At 49.5% G+C, this 18,318-nt stretch overlaps 1 protein-coding gene across 1 annotated transcript in view; it reads left to right on the top strand.

Annotated features, from left to right (window-relative positions):
* Positions 1 to 224: 224 nt before the first annotated feature.
* Positions 225 to 18,318, top strand: part of PDE6B (phosphodiesterase 6B) — a 32,897-nt gene continuing 14,803 nt past the window's right edge. The window contains exons 1-3 of the mRNA XM_003801108.1: positions 225 to 738; positions 5,329 to 5,481; positions 5,783 to 5,872. Coding sequence (XP_003801156.1) covers positions 271 to 738; positions 5,329 to 5,481; positions 5,783 to 5,872 — 711 coding nt within the window. The 5' untranslated portion in view covers positions 225 to 270. The remainder of the gene's footprint in view (positions 739 to 5,328; positions 5,482 to 5,782; positions 5,873 to 18,318) is intronic.

Consider the following 18,318-nt stretch of genomic DNA (forward strand, 5'->3'; position numbering starts at 1 on the left):
AACGCCTGCCCTCACGGACTGACCCCTGCTATGGGCTGCAGATCCCACCCACCTGTTACCCTCCAACCCTTCTCCCAGGGTTCTGAGTTTCCTGGGGAGGTGGGAGGCCTGGGAACCAAGGGGAGGGAGGGGAAGGAGGGGCGGGCCCCTGGCAGTGTGAGTCAGATGCAGGCTCCCTAATCGTCACTAAGAAAGACTTTGCTGAGGACAGTGCTTTCTGGGAGCCCATGTGCACCCAGAGCAGCGCTTCTCACAGGCAGCAGGGTCGCCATGAGCCTCCGAGGGGAGCAGGTGCGCAGCTTCCTGGACGAGAACCCTGACTTTGCCCACCAGTACTTTGGGAAGAAGCTGAGCCCCGAGAATGTGGCTGGGGCCAGCGAGCAGGGGCTTCTTATGGACTGCAGCAGCCTGCGGGAGCTGTGCCAGGTGGAGGAGAGCATGGCCCTGTTCGAGCTGGTGCAGGACATGCAGGAGAGTGTCAACATGGAGCGTGTAGTCTTCAAGATCCTGCGGCGCCTCTGCACCATCTTGCAGGCTGACTGCTGCAGCCTCTTCATGTACCGGCAGCGCAATGGTGTTGCCGAGTTGGCCACACGGCTCTTCAGCGTGCAGCCGGGCAGCACCCTGGAGGAGTGCCTGGTGCCCCCTGACTCTGAGATCGTCTTCCCTCTGGACATTGGGGTCGTGGGCCATGTGGCCCACACCAAGAAGATGGTGAATGTTCAAGATGTGGCAGAGGTGAGTTGCACAGGGATGAGATGGTCTCATGGGTGACTCATCTCCTGCACTTTCTGGAGTGTCTCAGGGTCAGCTCAGGAGAGATCAGGCCTTAAAGGTCCTTATCCTAGAGCCCCTCTAGTCCCTGCAGGCGAGCCCAGTGGGCGCAGGACAGTCTCCTCAGCTGTGACACAGAGATCATTAGACTGAGACTGAGGGTCTCAGACCCAACCCCAGTGCCTCCATTTCTGTGTCCACATCCGTGCCTAAGGCCAGCACAGTGCCCATGAGGGCCACATGGACTGTGAGAGGACCCATGACTTCCAGGAGATGGCCCAGGTGGGGACCACCTGAGGTGGCACAGAAGCCCAGCAGAGCAGGACATCTTAAGACCCCAGAACCCCCAGCTTCCACCATGGGCAGTAGCTGCTTCACCCCATTGGAGGCCACTCTGGCCGCTGGGGAGGGCAAATGGGGGCCCTGGAGGAGGAGCCACTAGGGCAGGCTGAGGAATGGAGAGACTCAGAAACAGATGGCAGGTGGGTTCCTAAGAAGGAGTGGGCATCTATGCAGGCCTCAGGGAGCAGTCTGGAGCTGTGGGAAGGGACAGGGTGTGTCAGGTAAGGGAAGGTGGAGCAGCTGACTGTGAGGTGTCTGCTGTGCTTGAGTGGGAGACTCTGGGAAGACCAGGTGCCCGGGAGAGGGGGCTCCAAGGGCCCCTGAGGTACCCAGGACTACGGGCCTCTGAGGTACCCAGGACTACCAGCCCCAGACAAGCCCCCAAGAGGCCAATCTCATCCCTGGACACTTGGAAGCCCCAGCTGTAATCCTCTTACTTCTCCAGGGTAAATAAGCCACCTGCAGCAACCTAAATATAGTAATCTCTAGGGTTAGCTTTGTCTTCACTTCCTGTTTAAGAAATGGGTCACCCAAGTGCCAAATGGAGCATCAGGAGCATGAATGGGCCCAACCAGACTTAGCAGGGGCTGGGCTAGAATCGAACTGCCCCCTTCCTTCCCTCCCTCCCTCCCTCCTTCCCACCCTCCTTCCCTCCCTCTTTTTTCACCTCCCTCCTTCCTTCTCTCCCCTTTTCCTCCCACATGCAGTCTCCATAGCAGTGCTTAGTCCTCAGCCTCCCCTGAAACTGGATGGGTCCTTCTGCCCCCAGAGCCCTATTTCTCCCACCTCCTCTAACCCCTTCATCCTGCATGGGCTGGTGGCTCTCAGGCTTAGGGCTGCTGGGCCCAGGCCCACCTGTCCCTTCAGGTGCCTCAGCTACACCTGCCTCAACTGACATCCTCCGAGGCTGCCTCCTATCCAGCACAGCTGAGGACTCTTCCCAGGGCAGGACACAGCATCTGCCTATGTGAAAATCCCTGGGCTGTGCCTATTTATTTCAGACTAGAGGAACAGAGACCAAAGTCAAAACCAGCAAAAACGTACATTTCCCCTTAGTGTACCTAACACCCTGGGAACAGCCAAGGGGTAGCTCCTGAGGTCACATCCTACTTTATAGAAGGGACTCAGGCAGAGAGTGGGTCCTGAGGACCTGGGCAGCACGGACAGAGCTGGAGAGCAGCTTGTTCTTGGATGTAGGTACCTCAGCCCAGTAGCAAAGCCTGGACATTTGGGGACAAGCATGCACCCACCATATCGGGGCCATAGGCCACATGGAGTCTCTCACCCCCCTGAGTCCCTGCCTCCCATCCACACTGAGAAAACAATGTCTACCTGCAAGGAAGCTGCTGTGGTTAAAGTAGACCTAAACATAGGTCAATCCTGGTACAAGTAGACTCTGAGTATCCATCTTCCTGGTGAAAGGGTGTCAGGCCATGCCCTTCTCCCCCCCAGAGGCCTGACCCAGGGCTCCAAGAACAGAGCTGCCTGGGCTCTGCTCCCATTCTCTGGCCTATGGTGGGTCTGGGCAGTGCCAGGCTTCATGGGACCTACTCCCAGCCAAAGCCATCTAGGCTCACTCTGACCAGGGCATCCAGGGAAGCAGAGAAGCCCAGCCTGACTTGGAGGGGCAAGCAGAGGCCAGAAGCCTTTCCATAGGGTCAGTATTTCTGTTACTTCATCCAAGAAAGGGTGGGGCTGCTACAGGAAACTGTCCAGGGCTAGGGGTAGGGCAGGAAGGAGAGGAAGCAGCTAAGGCCAGGAAGCTGTGCTGTTCATGGGCGTACAGCATAGTCACCAGAGTCAAGGAGAGGAGAGAATATGGCAATGAGAGAATGGCATGGGATGGGTGCACTGCTTAAGGTTGGCAGAGGCCTTTGCATGGGACCCTGTAGCCTCTTCACAGGTGCTTAGACATTCCATGTGGTCTCCAGGGAAGCTGCAAGAGCAAGCCAGGGTTTGGCTTTCCAGGGAGCTGTGGGCTGGGGCATTGCTCTCAGAGACTGGCAGGGAGGGGAAGGAGGCCAACCACATGCAGAACCAGCTGTGGACATACATGGATCTGGGCAGCCTGCCTGGCCCTCAGAGGCCCTGTACACCTTGCTTTCAGGGTGTGTGGGTCTGATGACATGCCCAGAGGCTTGAAGTCCTGGCACTGGACCAAGGGGTGTCGGGGTGTCTGGGTGGGTGGGTGGGGCCCAAGCTTACCCAGTGAAAGATAGGGTGGCAACTTTGGCCAACCTCGGCCAAGGGGGCTAAGATGAGCCCTGAACATGTGTCTAGGACAGCAGGGGCCTGGGCAAGTGAAGCCTCATGCAAGATAGAGGACAGCAGATGACAGGGCTATGAGAACATTAAAGGTGTACTTACATGCTGACAGGTGGCTGTGTCAGGCTCCAGAGTGGAGGGGTGAGCCACAAGAGAGGCAGGGGAGGCTTGTGGCTACTTCACAATTTTTCTTGTGAAGCAGAAGTTGTGAAGGTGTGTAGAGTGGAGAGAGGGGATGGGGTGAGGTCTGACACAAGGGAAGAAACTGGCAGAGAGAAGATAGCAAAAGAATGAGGCTGGACATCCACCATCTACCACCTATGTGCCTGCCACCCAAGGGTCATATGTAGATCTACATGGTACCAGCTTCCAGAAACACCAACATACATCCAGGCATGGTGCTGAGAAGACCACCTGTCATGGGAGGACCCCAGGCAAGGGAGCCAGAGAGGTTGGAAAGCGGCAGGCTGACCCGATGCTCAGGTGGACAGGGAAGGATGCTGAGGCAGGAGGGGCCATGGAGTGTGGCAGGGACAACACGCAAGTCAGCACCAACAGCTCACAGGGGAGACAGATTCTCCAGATGGCTGCATGTTCAACAGCCACCTTAAAGCAGTAAGGAAAATGCATGGAAGTCTCAAGGAACCCCAAGTGCCAAGACAGATCCTTCCCTTGGGGAAAGAGGGCTTCAGTGTCCTTAACAAGACATTACTCCTCCGCGTGCCACCACTGCCGAGGCATGGTGAAATCTCCCTGCTCCATTATTCAAACCTGGATTTCCCTGTAATGCTGGGCACCACGTAACAGCTTCATCTCTAAGAATCTGAGAGGGAGAACCGAGGGGATGCTCAGCATCTCCTTGTGCACCCTTCATAAGACTTTCACAATCTCCTGGGCCCTGGCAGGCTTCCTTTGACCTCCCCTGGGCCAAAACTGTGGCCCAGCTCCCCTTACTCAAGGGAGGCTGGAAGCTGGTATGGAGCTTCTCTGGCCTGTCTGGAGGGGCCAAGCGTTGGGACGTGCATAGACAGACATGAGGGAAGTCAATCCTCTGTCCTCATAGGACCCACAGTCCTGACAACACCTGAAAGAATTCCTGTAATAACAAGTGGCAATAATAATACATGTAAGGAGCATTTATTTACCCACATAACACCAATGGGGTAAATTCTGTTACTTTTGCCTCTGACTGGTGAGGAAAGGGACAGAGGGCCATCCCATGCAGATCCCAGCCCACCTGCTCTGACTCCACAGCCATTCACCTTGGTCCCTGCACCAGGACACTTAGGCCTCATATAAATAAATGTCAGAACCCAGGAAGCAAGAGGATGAGGCCAGGGTCTCATCCCACTCTTTGAAGGACAGAATCCTGGTCACCTAACACACAGCATCTGAGGAGACAGAACCTTAGGCCCAGGACAAGGGGAATCCTCTAAAGCTGGGCTGGGGGTAACGCTGGGGGCCAGAGGTGGGCAAAGCTCTCATCACAGGTGCAAAGAAAGCTTTATAGTGGGCAGCAGGCCCCCAGAGCTGACCTCTGGGAGCCTGGGCTGGTGAGGCCCATGGGCTGTGAGCAGGCCCCATAGGCTAGGGCCTTCAACCCCAAGTAACCTGCACAAGTGTCCTGATTAAAATGTCCCACCAACAAGCCACTAATAGTTTTCTTTTGGAGAAGGGGGGGCTAGCCTGGAGTGGGCTGAAGCAGGAGCTGGTGGCCTGGACTGGAGGGTTTGGGGATAGGGTAAGTGGGATGTACTCAAGAGATATACAGGAGGCTGACCCAGGCAGAGGGAGGGCAGGTGTAGGTGACACCCTCAGGTCTGTAGGACAAAGCACAAGGGTGGGTGTCCCAGAGAGAGGGAGCCAGGCTGGAGTGTGAAAACTTCATCCTCATGCCTGAAATAAGGTTCTCTGAGCGATGGCTTCCCTTCCTCTCTTGTGGTACAGTGTCCCCACTTCAGCTCTTTTGCTGATGAGCTCACCGATTACGTCACAAAGAATATCCTGGCTGTACCCATCATGAATGGCAAAGATGTCGTGGCTGTGATAATGGCTGTGAACAAGCTTGATGGTCCGTGCTTCACAAGCGAAGACGAAGACGTGAGTGTCAGGGAGATGTCTTTATGTCTGCGTCTACCCTCTTTGTGTCTGCCACATATGCCTGTGTACACCTGTGTCTCCTCAACTGGGCTGTGTGTGCTTACCTGGGTACTGCAAATCCCTAGGAGCATCTGTGTGCAGCTCATGTGGCCACCCCATACACCTGAGAGTGTGCATGCAGATGTGCACTCCTGCATGGCTTCTCCCTGGGCAGGCTCAGGGTGAGCCTGTGTCTCCCCTGCACCCCTGGGTGCACGTCTGAACACTGAGACTTTACCTCCTGTTATAATTTCTGTTCCAGGTTTTCTTAAAGTACCTAAATTTTGCTACATTAAACCTGAAGATCTATCACTTGAGCTACCTCCACAACTGCGAGACGCGCCGAGGCCAGGTACCTGCATGTGCCATCCAGCGGGGCTGGTCCTCCAGACCCTAACCTCCCGCCTCCTGGCTTGTGAAAGGGTGTGATGCTCACCTCTATGCATGTCTCTGACCAACTGGGTCCAGGTTCCCTCTGTCCCGTTTCTGTGCCTATACAGACAGGTGGTGACAGGTGGTATTGTGTTTACATAGTCAGGTCCTAGACTGCCCCAGGAAGAGGAGGGGCTCATGGCTTTTGTGGCTGTGCCCAGCTGGGTACCCTGCTAATTTGCCCACAGGCCAGAATGGTGTGAGTCAGCTGCAAAGCAGAAAGGCCCCTCCCCTTCTCTGAAACTACCTCCAACGGTCTTTGAAAGGAGCTGGTGTGATTATAAGGAATTGGTAGGCCAGAGTGTCCAGATACTGGCCAGACCAACCTCCCAGAAGGGTCTGCCCTGCTGGTCACTTCCTGAATGATATAAAAGAGTGCAGCTGCTGTATTATATGGTCTGACTATGTTTAACATGAGAAACTGCCCAGAAGTGGCAGCACCAGCAGCAAATGAGAGTTCCTGGTGCCCCACATCCTCACTAGCATCTGGTGTTGGCAGTTGTTTGAATTATAGTCAGTCTAGCAGGTGTGTGGTGGCATCTCATTGTTTTAATCTACAATTAAATGACAAGAGATATTAAGCTTCTTTTCATATGCTTATTTGCCATCTGCACATCTTATTCTTTGGTAAGGTATCTTTTCAGATCCTCTGCCCTTTTAAAAATTGGGTTGTTTTCTTTTGTTCAGTTTAAAGTGTCTTTTGTATACTTTGGGTACAAATCTTCTGCCTTTGTTTTGAGACATCCTTCATGTAAATTGGGGTTCCAGTGCCAGAGTGGCTGGCACCCGCCTTAACAGGGCACAAAGGGGGCTGGTCATGGTGTTCCCAGTGTCCCTACCACGGGGCACTTCACTTACCTGATGCAACAGCCTGCTCCTTCACCATTCCACCCTTGAGACCAGAAGCCTTACCTGGGGATCTTGCTTACACCAGAGAGTATCCCTGTGGCCCTCAGCTGACCTGTGTCCAGTTGTTCCTGCCTGGCGCTAGAAGTCCAGCCTTATGTCCCCCAACAGAGTCCTAGGGGTAACCAGGCCTGGGGCGCCTCCGGTTCTTTATATGAAAGGTGCAATTTTGATGCACACCACAGCAGGAAATAGGTTCAAAGATTTATTACCTACAGATCCTGGCAGGGAGGGCTTTGTGAGATGGGAGGGTCATGGGTAGGCTGGTGTGCAGGGACTGGCAGAGAGAGGTAGGGACAGAAAGTGCAAAAGGAAGAGGCAATTAGCAGTGTACACAAGGGAACAGGGTTTGGGTAACTAAGTTTAAGGGCAAGGGCCTAGATGGTCAAGTCTGCTAGGCTTGAGAGACGCTGCTAAGCTTTTTTTAGCTCAGGTGTTTGGGTGTATATAGAACTGCAGACTGCGTGAAGGGTGATCTGCCCTCAGAAAATTAAACCTGTATTTACAATACATGCTAAAGTGACCTAAAATAAGAATTCACTACAGTGTATTGCAAATAGTTTCTCCTAGGGCATGGGCTGTCTTTTTTTCTTTTAACAGTGTATTTTGAAAAACAGAAGTTTTAAATATTTTTTTGTTTTGAGACAGAGTCTCACTTTGTTGCCCTGGTAGAGTGCCATGGTATCACAGCTCACAGCAGCCTCAAACTCCTGGGCTTAAGCAATTCTCTTGCCTCAACTTCCCAAGTAGCTAGGACTACAGGTGCCCGGCACAACACCCAGCTATTTTTTGTTGCAGTTGTCATTGTTGCTTAGCTGGTCCAGGCCGGGTTCAAACCCACCAGCCTCGATGTATGTGGCTGGCTCTGTAACCACTGTGCTATGGATACAGAGCCATAAGTTTTAAATTTTAGCAAAATTCAATTTATCATGAATTATACTTGATGGATTGTACTTAGTGTTGTATATAAAAACTCATCACTAAACCCAGGGTTACCTAGATTTTCTTGTGTGTTATCTTCTAGATATTGTCTAGTTTTGTGTTTTATATTAGGTCTATGATCCATTTTGTGAAAGTTGTAAGATCTGTGTAGATTCATGTCTTGCATGGGAAAGTATAGCTGCACTAGTACCATTTGTTGAAAAGACTATCTTTTCTCTGTTGTATGCCTTTTGCACTTTCATCGAAGATCAGACCACATTGGCCTGAGTCTATTTCAGGGCCTCTATTATGCGCCATTGATTCATGTGTTTATTCTTTCACCAATACCATAATGACTTGAGCACTACAGCTTTATCGTAGCTCTTTAAGTTAGAAATGTCAGTTCTCCAACTTTGTTTTTCTTCTACAGTATTGTGCTGGTTATTCTGCATTTGTTGCCTTTCCATACAAACTTTAGAATCAGTTTGCCAATATCCACAAAGTACTTTATTGGTATTTTAATTAAGACTATATTAAAGCTCGGCACCTGTGGCTCAAGTGGCTAAGGCGCCAGCCACATGCACCTGGGGTGGCGGGTTTGAATTCAGCCCGGACCCGCCAAGCAACAATGACAGGGAGGCTGGGGCAGGAGACTCGCTTGAGCCCAGGAGTTGGAGGTTGCTGTGAGCTGTGATGCCATAGCACTCTACCCAGGGGGATAGCTTGAGGCTCTGTCTCAAAAAAAAAAAAAAAAAGACTATATTAAATCTGTGTTGGAAAGAATGCCATTTTCAAAATAATGAGTGTTCCAACCCTAAGGACACAGAATCTCTCGCTTAGATCTTTGATTTCTTTCATCAGAGGTTAATAGTTTTTCTATATATTTTTATTAGATTTGTACTGAAGTATTTCATTTTTAAGAACAATTTAAGTTATAATGTGTTCTCATTTTCAAATTCCAGTTCTTTATTGGTTTAAAAAAGAAAAGCAACTTTTTTTTTTTGAGACAGAGTCTCACTCTGTGGCCCAGACTAGAGTTCTGTGACATCAGTCTAGTCACAACAACCTCAAAGTCCTGGGCTCAAGCGATCCTCCTGCCTCAGCCTCCAAGTAGGTGTGACTATAGGCGCCCACTCCAACTGGCTAATTTTTCTATTTTTTGCAGAGACAAGGTCTCACTTTTACTCAGGCTGGTCTCAAACTCCTGAGCTCAACCAATCCACCTGCCTCAGCCTCCCAGAGTGCTAGGATTAAGCAAATGGCTTTTGTATATTAACCTTGTATCCTGCAACCTCACTACAGTATTCGTTCCAGAAATTTTTTATTGATTACTTGATTTTTTTTTTTTTTGAGACAGTGTCTTACTCTGTAACCCTGGGTAGAATGCCATGGAGTTATAGCTCACAGTAACCTCAAACTCCTGGGCTCAAGTGTTCCTCTTACCTCCTCCTCCCAAGTAGCTAGGGCTACAGATGCCCACCACAACACCCAGCCACTTTTTCTATATTTAGTAGAGACAAGATCTCACTCTTGCACAGGCTGGTCTTGAACTCCTGAGCTCATACAATCCTCCCACCTTGGCTTCGCAAATTCATTGATATTTTCACTTATACTAGTATGTCATCTGTAAAAAAGTTTTATTTCTGGGCGGTGCCTGTGGCTCAAAGGAGTAGGGCACCAGTCCCATATGCTGGAGGTGGCGGGTTCAAACCCAGTCCCAGCAAAAAAAATGTTTTATTTCTTCCTTCCCTATCTATAAATACTGTGTTTCCTTTTCTTGTCTTATTACAGTGCTAGCTATATGTGATGAGGGGACATCCTTGCCTTGATGCCAATCCAAAGGGAAAGCACCTTTCTCATCAGGTCAGCTAGAGGGGTTTTTATAGGATTTGTTTTATCTGGTTGAAGAAGTTATATTTCTAGTTTACTGAGTGGTATTTTTCTGAATGAGTATTGGGCCTTAGGTTATGTACCATGGCATCATAGCCCATAGCAACCTCAAACTCTTGGGCTTAAGTGATCTTCCTGCCTCAGCCTCCAAAGTAGCTGGGACTATAGTTGCCCACCACAATGCCCAGCTAGTTATTCTATATTTAGTAGAGACAGGGTCTTGCTCTTGCTCAGGCTGGTCTCAAACTCCCAGAATGCTGAGATCACAGGTATGAGCTGTCACACCTGGCCTTTTCTTTCTTATTTAGCCTGTAGATGTGGTGGATTGCATTAATTCATTTTTTTTTGCTTTTTAAAAAAAATTTGAAATTGAATGACTTTAGGCAAAGTCTTAGTTTTGGGGTTTTTTTTTGAGAATTCAGAAATATTAGGAATGAAAAAGTGAGAAAAAGTCATTTTCCTTTTTTCTCTGTTTTGTAATGTTTCCATTTTTATTCAGTCTTTCTTTATGTCCTTTCTTTCTTCTGATATTGTTGTTTCTTTGGTTTTGAAAAGAAACTGTCTTCCACTGTCTTCTTCAGTGGAACTGGATGAATACAACCTTTTCTTTTTCTTTATTTAATTTTCTCTTTGCTTTTTTCTTATCCTCTTCTTTACTTATTCTTTTTTTTCCCCTATAACTTCTGCATTTTTTTTCAGTTCTTTATTCTCTTCACTGTTTGCACCACTAACATCCAAAACTATGTCCCTTTGGAATCTAATCAGAGAAAATTGCAGCATTCAAAAGTCAAGTGACCAGGGTAGCCATATTTTTGGAAGCCTGCTCTAACACTATTCTTGTTGCAACTTGGGCCCTGCCGTGATGGTGGTCAGAGGGGGAACTGGAGCCTTCAGCTACTGAGAACACATTTACTTCCCACCAGCTGTAGGACAAAGCACCACCAGAGTGCCTTCTTCCCCACACCATGCGGCAGCACCTTTGCTGCCATCAAGAAAGGCCCTGTAAGCCTCTCCATTGATTTATGTTCCCATGTTGAGTGAGGTCTACATACCTGGAATAATTACTGGTAATTATTTTGATACATTGTTAGATTGGTTTTGCCAATGTTTTGTGTCAAGAACTTTTACATCTATAGTTATGAGATATGTTGGTCTGTAGTCTTTCTTTCTTATAAAATAATTATTTTCTCTTTATCTTATAAGATTGCTGTCATTTATTTCTTTGAACAGTCTTATTACTTTGAACAGTTAATCTGTTAGAGCAATTAAGAAAAAGAAAAAGATGTTATTTTATTCCCATTTATTCCTTTTTTTTTTTTTTTTGAGACAGAGTCTCACTTTTTCACCCTAGGTAGAGTGCCACGGTGTCATAGCTCACAGCAACCTCACACTCTTGGATTCAAGTAATCCTCTTTCCTCAGCCTCCCGAGTAGCTGGGACTACAGGTGCCCACCACAACGCCTGACTATTTTTAGAGACAAAGTCTCGCTCTTGCTCAGGGTGGTCTCGTACTCCTGAGCTCAAGCAATCCACTGGCCTGGGCCTCCCAGAGTTCTGGGATTACAGGCATGAGCCACCGCTCACAGCCCTCATTCTTATTTATTCTTACCTAATGCTTTTCCTTTCTTCATGTAGATAGATGAGTTTCTGGCCCGTCTTGGTCTTCATTCTGAAAATTTCTCTAAGCATTTCTTGCCGGGCAAGTCCACTGGCAACAAATTATCTCTGTTTCTGTCTGTCTGAGAAAGTCTTTATGTCTCCTTTACCTCTGACAGATAATTTCACTGGATATAGAATTTTAAGTTGGTGGATTTTTTCTTCTTAACACTTCAAATATTTCACCTCATTCTTTTCGTCTTGCATAGTTTGTACCGAGATTCTGGATATAATGTGTATTCTTGTTCCTCTGTTGGTAAGGTTTTACCTCCCCCCCCAGGGGGATTTTCCTTCTGTTTTTCTGCAGTTTAAATATGATATTCCTGGCTCAGCGCCCATAGCTCAGTGGGTAGGGCACCGGCCACATGCACTGGGTATGGTAGGTTTGAACCAGGCCCAGGCCTGCTAAACAACAACAACAAAAAAAAAGCCAAGTGTTGTGGTGGGCACCTATAGTCCCAGCTACTAGGGAGACTGAGGCAAAAGAATTGCTTGAACTCAAGAGATTGAAGTTGCTGTGAGCTGTGATGCTGCAGCACTCTACTTAGGGCAACAAAGTGAGACTTTGTCGCAAAAAATAAAATATAAATAAATAAATGATATTCCTAAGTATAGAATTTGGGGCATTTATTCCAATGGTGGCTTTGGGGAGAACTTGGTATGCACTGAGCTTCCTAAACATGTGCTTTGATGCCTGGCAATAATTCTGGAAAATTCTCAACTGTTATTACTTCGAATGTTTCTTCTTCTCCTTTATATTTTTGCTCCCTCTAGTGTTCTGATTACCCACATACACCTTTTGTAATTGTCTTACAGTTCTGTCCTTTCTCTGCATTTTAGTTGGGGAAGTTTCTACTGACATATCTTCAAGCTCACTAATTCTGTTTTCAGCCACATCCCACCTACAGATAAACAAGGCATTCTTTATTTCTAAAATGGCATTTTTTATTTCCAGCATTTCTTGTTCTTTCTTAGAGTTTTATCTCTCTGCTTACATGACCCATCTCTTCTGGTACTGGGCCTTTAGAGTACTAATCATAGCTTCAAGCTCTGAGTAATTCCAGTGTCTGAGTTTGGTTCTAATACTTGCTCTGTTTTTTCACACTGTGTTTGGGCAGGCTAAGGGGGGTTTTAGTAGGACTTGTAATTTTTTTGTAAAAGCTGGAATGGGGATGAATGGGCCTATAGTGTGAGATTTTGTGTTGATCTGAGTAGAAATCAGGCTGTATTTGACATTTGCCATAGCTGAGGGTACCAGAAGCTTCAATTTCCTTCAGTTTCCTCATTTGGTTGGTTGGTTGTTTTTCCTCCTGTCTTAGTCTACTGGGGTGACCATGAAACACCAGACTGTGCAGCCTAGTCAACAGCCATTTATTTCTCACCATTCTGGAGGCTGGGAAGTTCAGGGCCAAGGCACCCCTAATCAGCTTCCAGTGAGGCTCCTGGAGTCCCCAAAGCAAGGAGATTTTCCTTTTCCCCCTCTTCCAAGGGCACTGATCCCATCATGACAGCCCCATCTTCCTGACTTCATCTAACCCTGAGCAGCTCCGAAAGGCCCTATGTGCAAATATCAGCACCTTGGGGGCTTGGACTTTAACACACAGGCTTGAGGGGCATGGCCTCATCCCAGCCAGGCCTCCTCAGTGCTCAGCCCAGATCCAAACCCTCCGGCTCACCCAGCCATGAGCCATGGGTGGCAAGGTCTGGGAGCCCCTTCTCAGCCACCCACATTCATTCCCCCAAGTGTCTCACAGGGCCGTACTCCCCTGTGATCGGTTAGTCCCCACCCTTGACATCACGGCCCCTCCATCTTCTCAGGAATGGTTCCTGGGTACCGTCTTGGGGTCCCTGTCAAACTGTGTCCTTCCACCAACCTCAGCTCAGTGGTCAGACCATACTGTTAAAGCAGATCTTGCCACTTCCTGGCCTTAGGGTCTTCTACCTCCCCCTACAACCCTGGCCTCATGGGCACTGGACCACAGCCACCACAGAGTCCCCTGCTGGAGCCCCCAGATACCACAGATTCTTTCCCAACCCCACCCACCAAGCCCCCACCCACCCCGGCCCTGGCTGCACTGGCTCTTCACATTCCTTCTGGAACCTACAGGGTGAGACCCAAGAGTCAGGCATTTGCCTGTTGCATCATCTGCTCATCCCAGCCCTAAACCCAGCACCAGGTAAATGACCAGTACCAGGAAACTGGGACAAGGTGGCAGGGGCATGGTCTGCAGGGTGCCAGGCTGTGGGCTGCACAGCATGTCCATGTGGGAGTTTCAGGCTCCTATCTGCACTCAGCACTTAGGATTTTCTACCTGGACATCACCTTGTCCTAGGAAAAAGCTCTTTCTAAGTCCCTACTCTCTGAGCAGTGTTTTAAGAATACCAGCTCGCACAAATCACAGGCCTGCCTCACAGCTCCTTTTGAAAAGAAATGTCTATGATGAGCAAAGCTTGGCTCCCACGGGCACCTAACCCTGGGGCTTTCTCTGCCTCTTCCCAGAGCCATGGGAGGGGGACAGCCTCCCCACCCCTGCCCCCAGAACCCCAGCAGTGGCCCAGGGTTCTCACTGACTGCTGTCCTGAGCACTCTGCCTGGCTGCCCTGTCTTTCTGGGAAGCATCTCGCCCACTTTGATAAGACTCAAGAGAAAACAAGGACATCATAGATTTGGCCCCAGAATATTAGAATTTCTCTCTGATCTATTATGCCAGTGGCCTGTTCAGGTCAGCAACTGCCTCCTGCTTCCCTCTGCCCAGCCATCTGCATTGCACCAAAATCTGGATAAAGGCTCATCAGCACAGGACTGTGCCTGTCCACCTCCAGGCCTACCATGTGTGGGACCTGAAGGCTCCTTACAAAGGTGGAGGACATACTTCACCCAGGACAGATGTAGGAGGAGGGTATGAGCCTTCACTTTCAAAAGACCTTACACTTTAGCTATGTGAGCAAATGGAAAATTTCAGAAGTCAGGAGGCCATGAGACAGGGCAGGTGTTGGGCTTGGAGTGGGCAGAGGACGCTGAGTGGAGGCAGCCTTTAGTCTCCACCACTGACAGCCACAAGAACATAGAAAGAGATCCACAGGAAAGTTTCAAGAAACCAGTGGGTCTGCATACTTATTATGTTTGTTTGTAATATAATGTTTTAAGTTATAGGTCTGCATGATCTAATTTTAATGTGTTTAACAACTGGCTCTCATAATTCCTGAACACTCAATAACTAGCTCTCAAGAGCTCACAGCAAAGCAAGACCTTGACACTGAAGCCGGAACATGCCCAAGTTTTGGGAAGTGTTGCAGCCAGGCCAGTGGGGGACATCTCAGGGACAGGCCTCCTAGGTTGGATTATGGCAGGGCAACCCAGTGTTGGGGCTTCCTCAGGCTGGGTCCCTGTGGGGCACCACAGATGCTCAGAGCAGGTCACTCATGCTGACCACAGCCCAGGAAGACTCTTCTCTGGTGGACACAAGAGAGCCTCAGGTAGAAACATGCTCCCCAGTGTAGCTGTCGCCCAAGGTCTCAGTGGGTTAAATGCCAGAGTTTTTGTTTCATTCACCAGTTCCCCAAGATCTTTCAAAGATTTATCCTTCCCTACCCTAACTTAGGGTAGGAGACTTAGGGTCTTTCTTCTGTGTGCAGAGGCAGCCAGCCTTGCCTTCCTGTCATCCTTCACGTCCCCTGCCACTTGGGACATCTGACCCCTTCGTCCCATAAGAAATGAACACTTTCTTTGATGAGATCAGTTCCCCATTCATTCATCTCATCTCCAAGCTCCCTGGGTGGCCAACACCACCACCCTAGGTTCACCTTGGAGCATGAAACCAGAACACACCTAATCGATCCATGAAGGGCAAAATCACAGCTTTCTGGCAGGCTGGAAGCCCAAGTCATGTCACCCAATGCTTGGCTGAAGTGGCCTGTGCCAGCACCAGACATGTCGGAATGGCATGCACAGGCCAGGGCCAAGAAAGGCCACAGCACTGTTGAGGCACAGGTGTGGTGATAGAAGGTATATTCCTCTTCCCACCCAGTACCAACATCTGATTTAACAACTTTCCAACAGTTTAAAGTTGAGAGATTTCATGTAAGGATCTAAGTTGCTACAGTAGCATCTCTCAGAAGGCTTCACCTCCCAGGAGGGGGCTTCACCTGGCTGGACCATGTCATCCCTGGCCACTCCCTGTGGCAAGTGGGTCTCCAGGTGCTATCAGAGATATCAGAGGGCTCCTCTTGGTCTGGCAAGGAAGAGAAGGCTCTGAAAGGTCTAAGAGTGGGGCAGGGCCCCCCACCCAGAACTGCCCTGAAACCCCAAATCCTAGCAGTCAAGACAGAAGTGGCTTGAGTGCCCACAAGTGGACAGGCATAAGAAGCAGATGGTGGAGAGTCAGAGCTGGGCAGTGAAGTTAAGATGCCAGACACTGTGTGGCCACCCACGTGTTGAAACTCCGGAGCATCCTGGGGTCGAGGCCAGTGGTGTTGACATGGAACAGAGGGAATTCCCTGATCCTGATCTGGCAGCGGTATATAACAATCCATCCAGCTGGGCCCCTGAGATGCAGGCACTCCAGTTGATTGCCATGTGTGTACAAGATAGTGTAGGAAAGTTTAAAATGCAAACAAGGAGGAGGAAAAAAGGTCAGAGGCCTCAGGGCCAGGCTGCCCAGGGTTAGACCACCTTAGACACAGTGCCTTGGTTGTAGGAAATGACCATGTTAGCTGCTGTGGTGGCAGGTGTTGGTCAGGGGAAAGGGGACAGCAGGTGTTCTAGAATGGGCAGAGGGTGGAAAAGATGAGGTCTCACGGGAGATGCTGAGTCTTCTCCCCTCCTCACTTTGTCCCTCTGCCAGAGGGACAGATCTTAGGGATCAGTATGCTCAGATGACTCAGCCAGGAGGGCATCTTGACCCCCTGAGCTCCTACAGGATAAGCCAACATTCATCCCTAACATCTCCAGGCACCTGACAGGGGTTCTGGTCCTGCCAGGGCTTTGTCTGCACTGGAAAATATGGAGTAGACTCACAGTGACTCACACACAGGCACACACACGAATGTACACACATGGGCTCCCAGAGCCAGCTGCTGTCTCCCACTCCATACAGGGCCTCAGAGGTAAGGACAGGCCACCTCCCAGTCTTGCCTTTCCTGTCTGTGACTTTGTTGGTTTTTGCCAGGACCTCTTGCTCCCACCCCATCAGCTTGGGTGCGCTTAGGGGCATTATCTCTAGGCAGCAGCAGAAGAAGAATAGGCAGGGGGTGACCTCTGGGCCTCCCTCAGCAGCTGGTGCAAGTGGCTCAGATGGTCCATTTCAGGGCAGCATGTCCACAACCTCTGAGCATGAGGAGCTGCGCCTGCCAACCCCACAGAGGTCATGGTCAAGTTAGGGTACAGGAAACAGGATCTCTGTGAGATCAGAACCAAATAGGGCCCTGTGGGAGCCCCGGGGGGTCTGGTTTAGTGGCACTCAGGGAGAGCCTCCTGGAGACAATGTAGTGAGGGAGAGTTAGGCTTCTCATGGTGGATGTTTCCACATATCCATACCTGATATGCGGCAGTGACAGAACAGCCACCGCTGTTGCTCTGTGAGTCATCCATACCTGATTCTGTTGTCTAAGTCTTGGTCAGGACCCACTAAACTCCAGTGGTGGAACTGCCTCTGTCTGAGCACATGGAACCCGAGGTTCTGTACAGGCACAGGGGCGCCCATCCAATGAGTCCATCAGCCACTCCCTGAGGCCAGCAGGTGAATCTGCCCCCATATTGTTCTGCTGCAGATAAAGGATCAGAACACTTGTCAGGTGCCTGGAGACGTCAGATAAGGCTGTCTGTGGGAGCTCAGGGGATCTGGGTACCCACATGGCTAAGTCGGGGCACAGGAGAAACGTGACCCCTTTGTGAGCTCCCAGGAGAAGGGCGAGACTCAGAATGGGGGGCTGGGTGGGCCAACCAAGAGGACAGCCAGGGCACTGGCTGGAAGGCTGATCCCCAGCAGAGAGGGCAGGAAGGATCCAGCTTAGACACACTCTGGACCTGAGGAGGATACCAAGTGGGAAAGTGACCATGTGAATGGGCCTAGGGATGGCATGTGCAGGGAAATATGTAGGCCCAGGAGACAGGTCACGGGACCCTGTTTCATCTGGACCCCAAGAGCACAGCTCTTAGGGGACAGAGGGTGGCAGGGGGCAACTGAGGCTGCAGGTGCTCGAGGGGAGAAAACAGGGTCTTGGCCTGAGGGTGGTTTCAGTGATCACCACACTGGGTACAGCAGCTGCATCCATGGTTTCTGCTTCCAAAATTTGACAGATCACAGGTCAAATAGATTTGGGGAAAAAAATGTAAAAATAGCAATGCAATAATTTTGACACATAACTGCCAAGTGAGTTGTTCTTAACTTATGTTAGTTTTGAGCCCAGAGTCTTGTGAAGCATATGAACTCACATATCTCTTGACCTAGCTTGGCCTAATAAAACTGTGCCCCAAGAAAAAAATTTTTTTCTAGTGTGGCAGTCAATGTGTTAAAGAAGCAAACTAGACACCAGCCTGAGCAAAAGTAAAACCCTGTCTCTACAAAAAATGGAGAAATTAGCCAGGCATGGCGGCAGGCACCTATAGTCCCAGCTACTCAGGAGGTTGAGGTGGGAGGATCACTTGAGTCCAAGACATGGATGCTGCAGTGAGCTGTGCTGAGGCCACTGCACTCCAACTTGGGCAACAGAGTGAAACCCTCTCTCAAAAAAATAAAAAATACAAACCATACAAAATACAGTATAACAACCATGTACATAGCATTTACATTGCACTAGGCAGCAATCTAGAGATAATTTAAAGTATACTGCAGAATTGTGTAGGTGACATGTAGACAGTACACCATTTTATATCAGGGTCATGAGAATACACAAATTTTGGTGTCTCCTAGAGTCCTGGACCCAATCTCTCAAAATATCCAGGATGGCTGTGTTATATATTTCAAAACTGCTAAAAGAGTAGGGGTTTTTTTT

This window comes from Otolemur garnettii, unplaced genomic scaffold (genome assembly GCF_000181295.1).
Source record: "Otolemur garnettii isolate 467f Iridium unplaced genomic scaffold, OtoGar3 scaffold00198, whole genome shotgun sequence".
In the NCBI taxonomy this organism is placed as follows: Eukaryota; Metazoa; Chordata; class Mammalia; order Primates; family Galagidae; genus Otolemur; species Otolemur garnettii.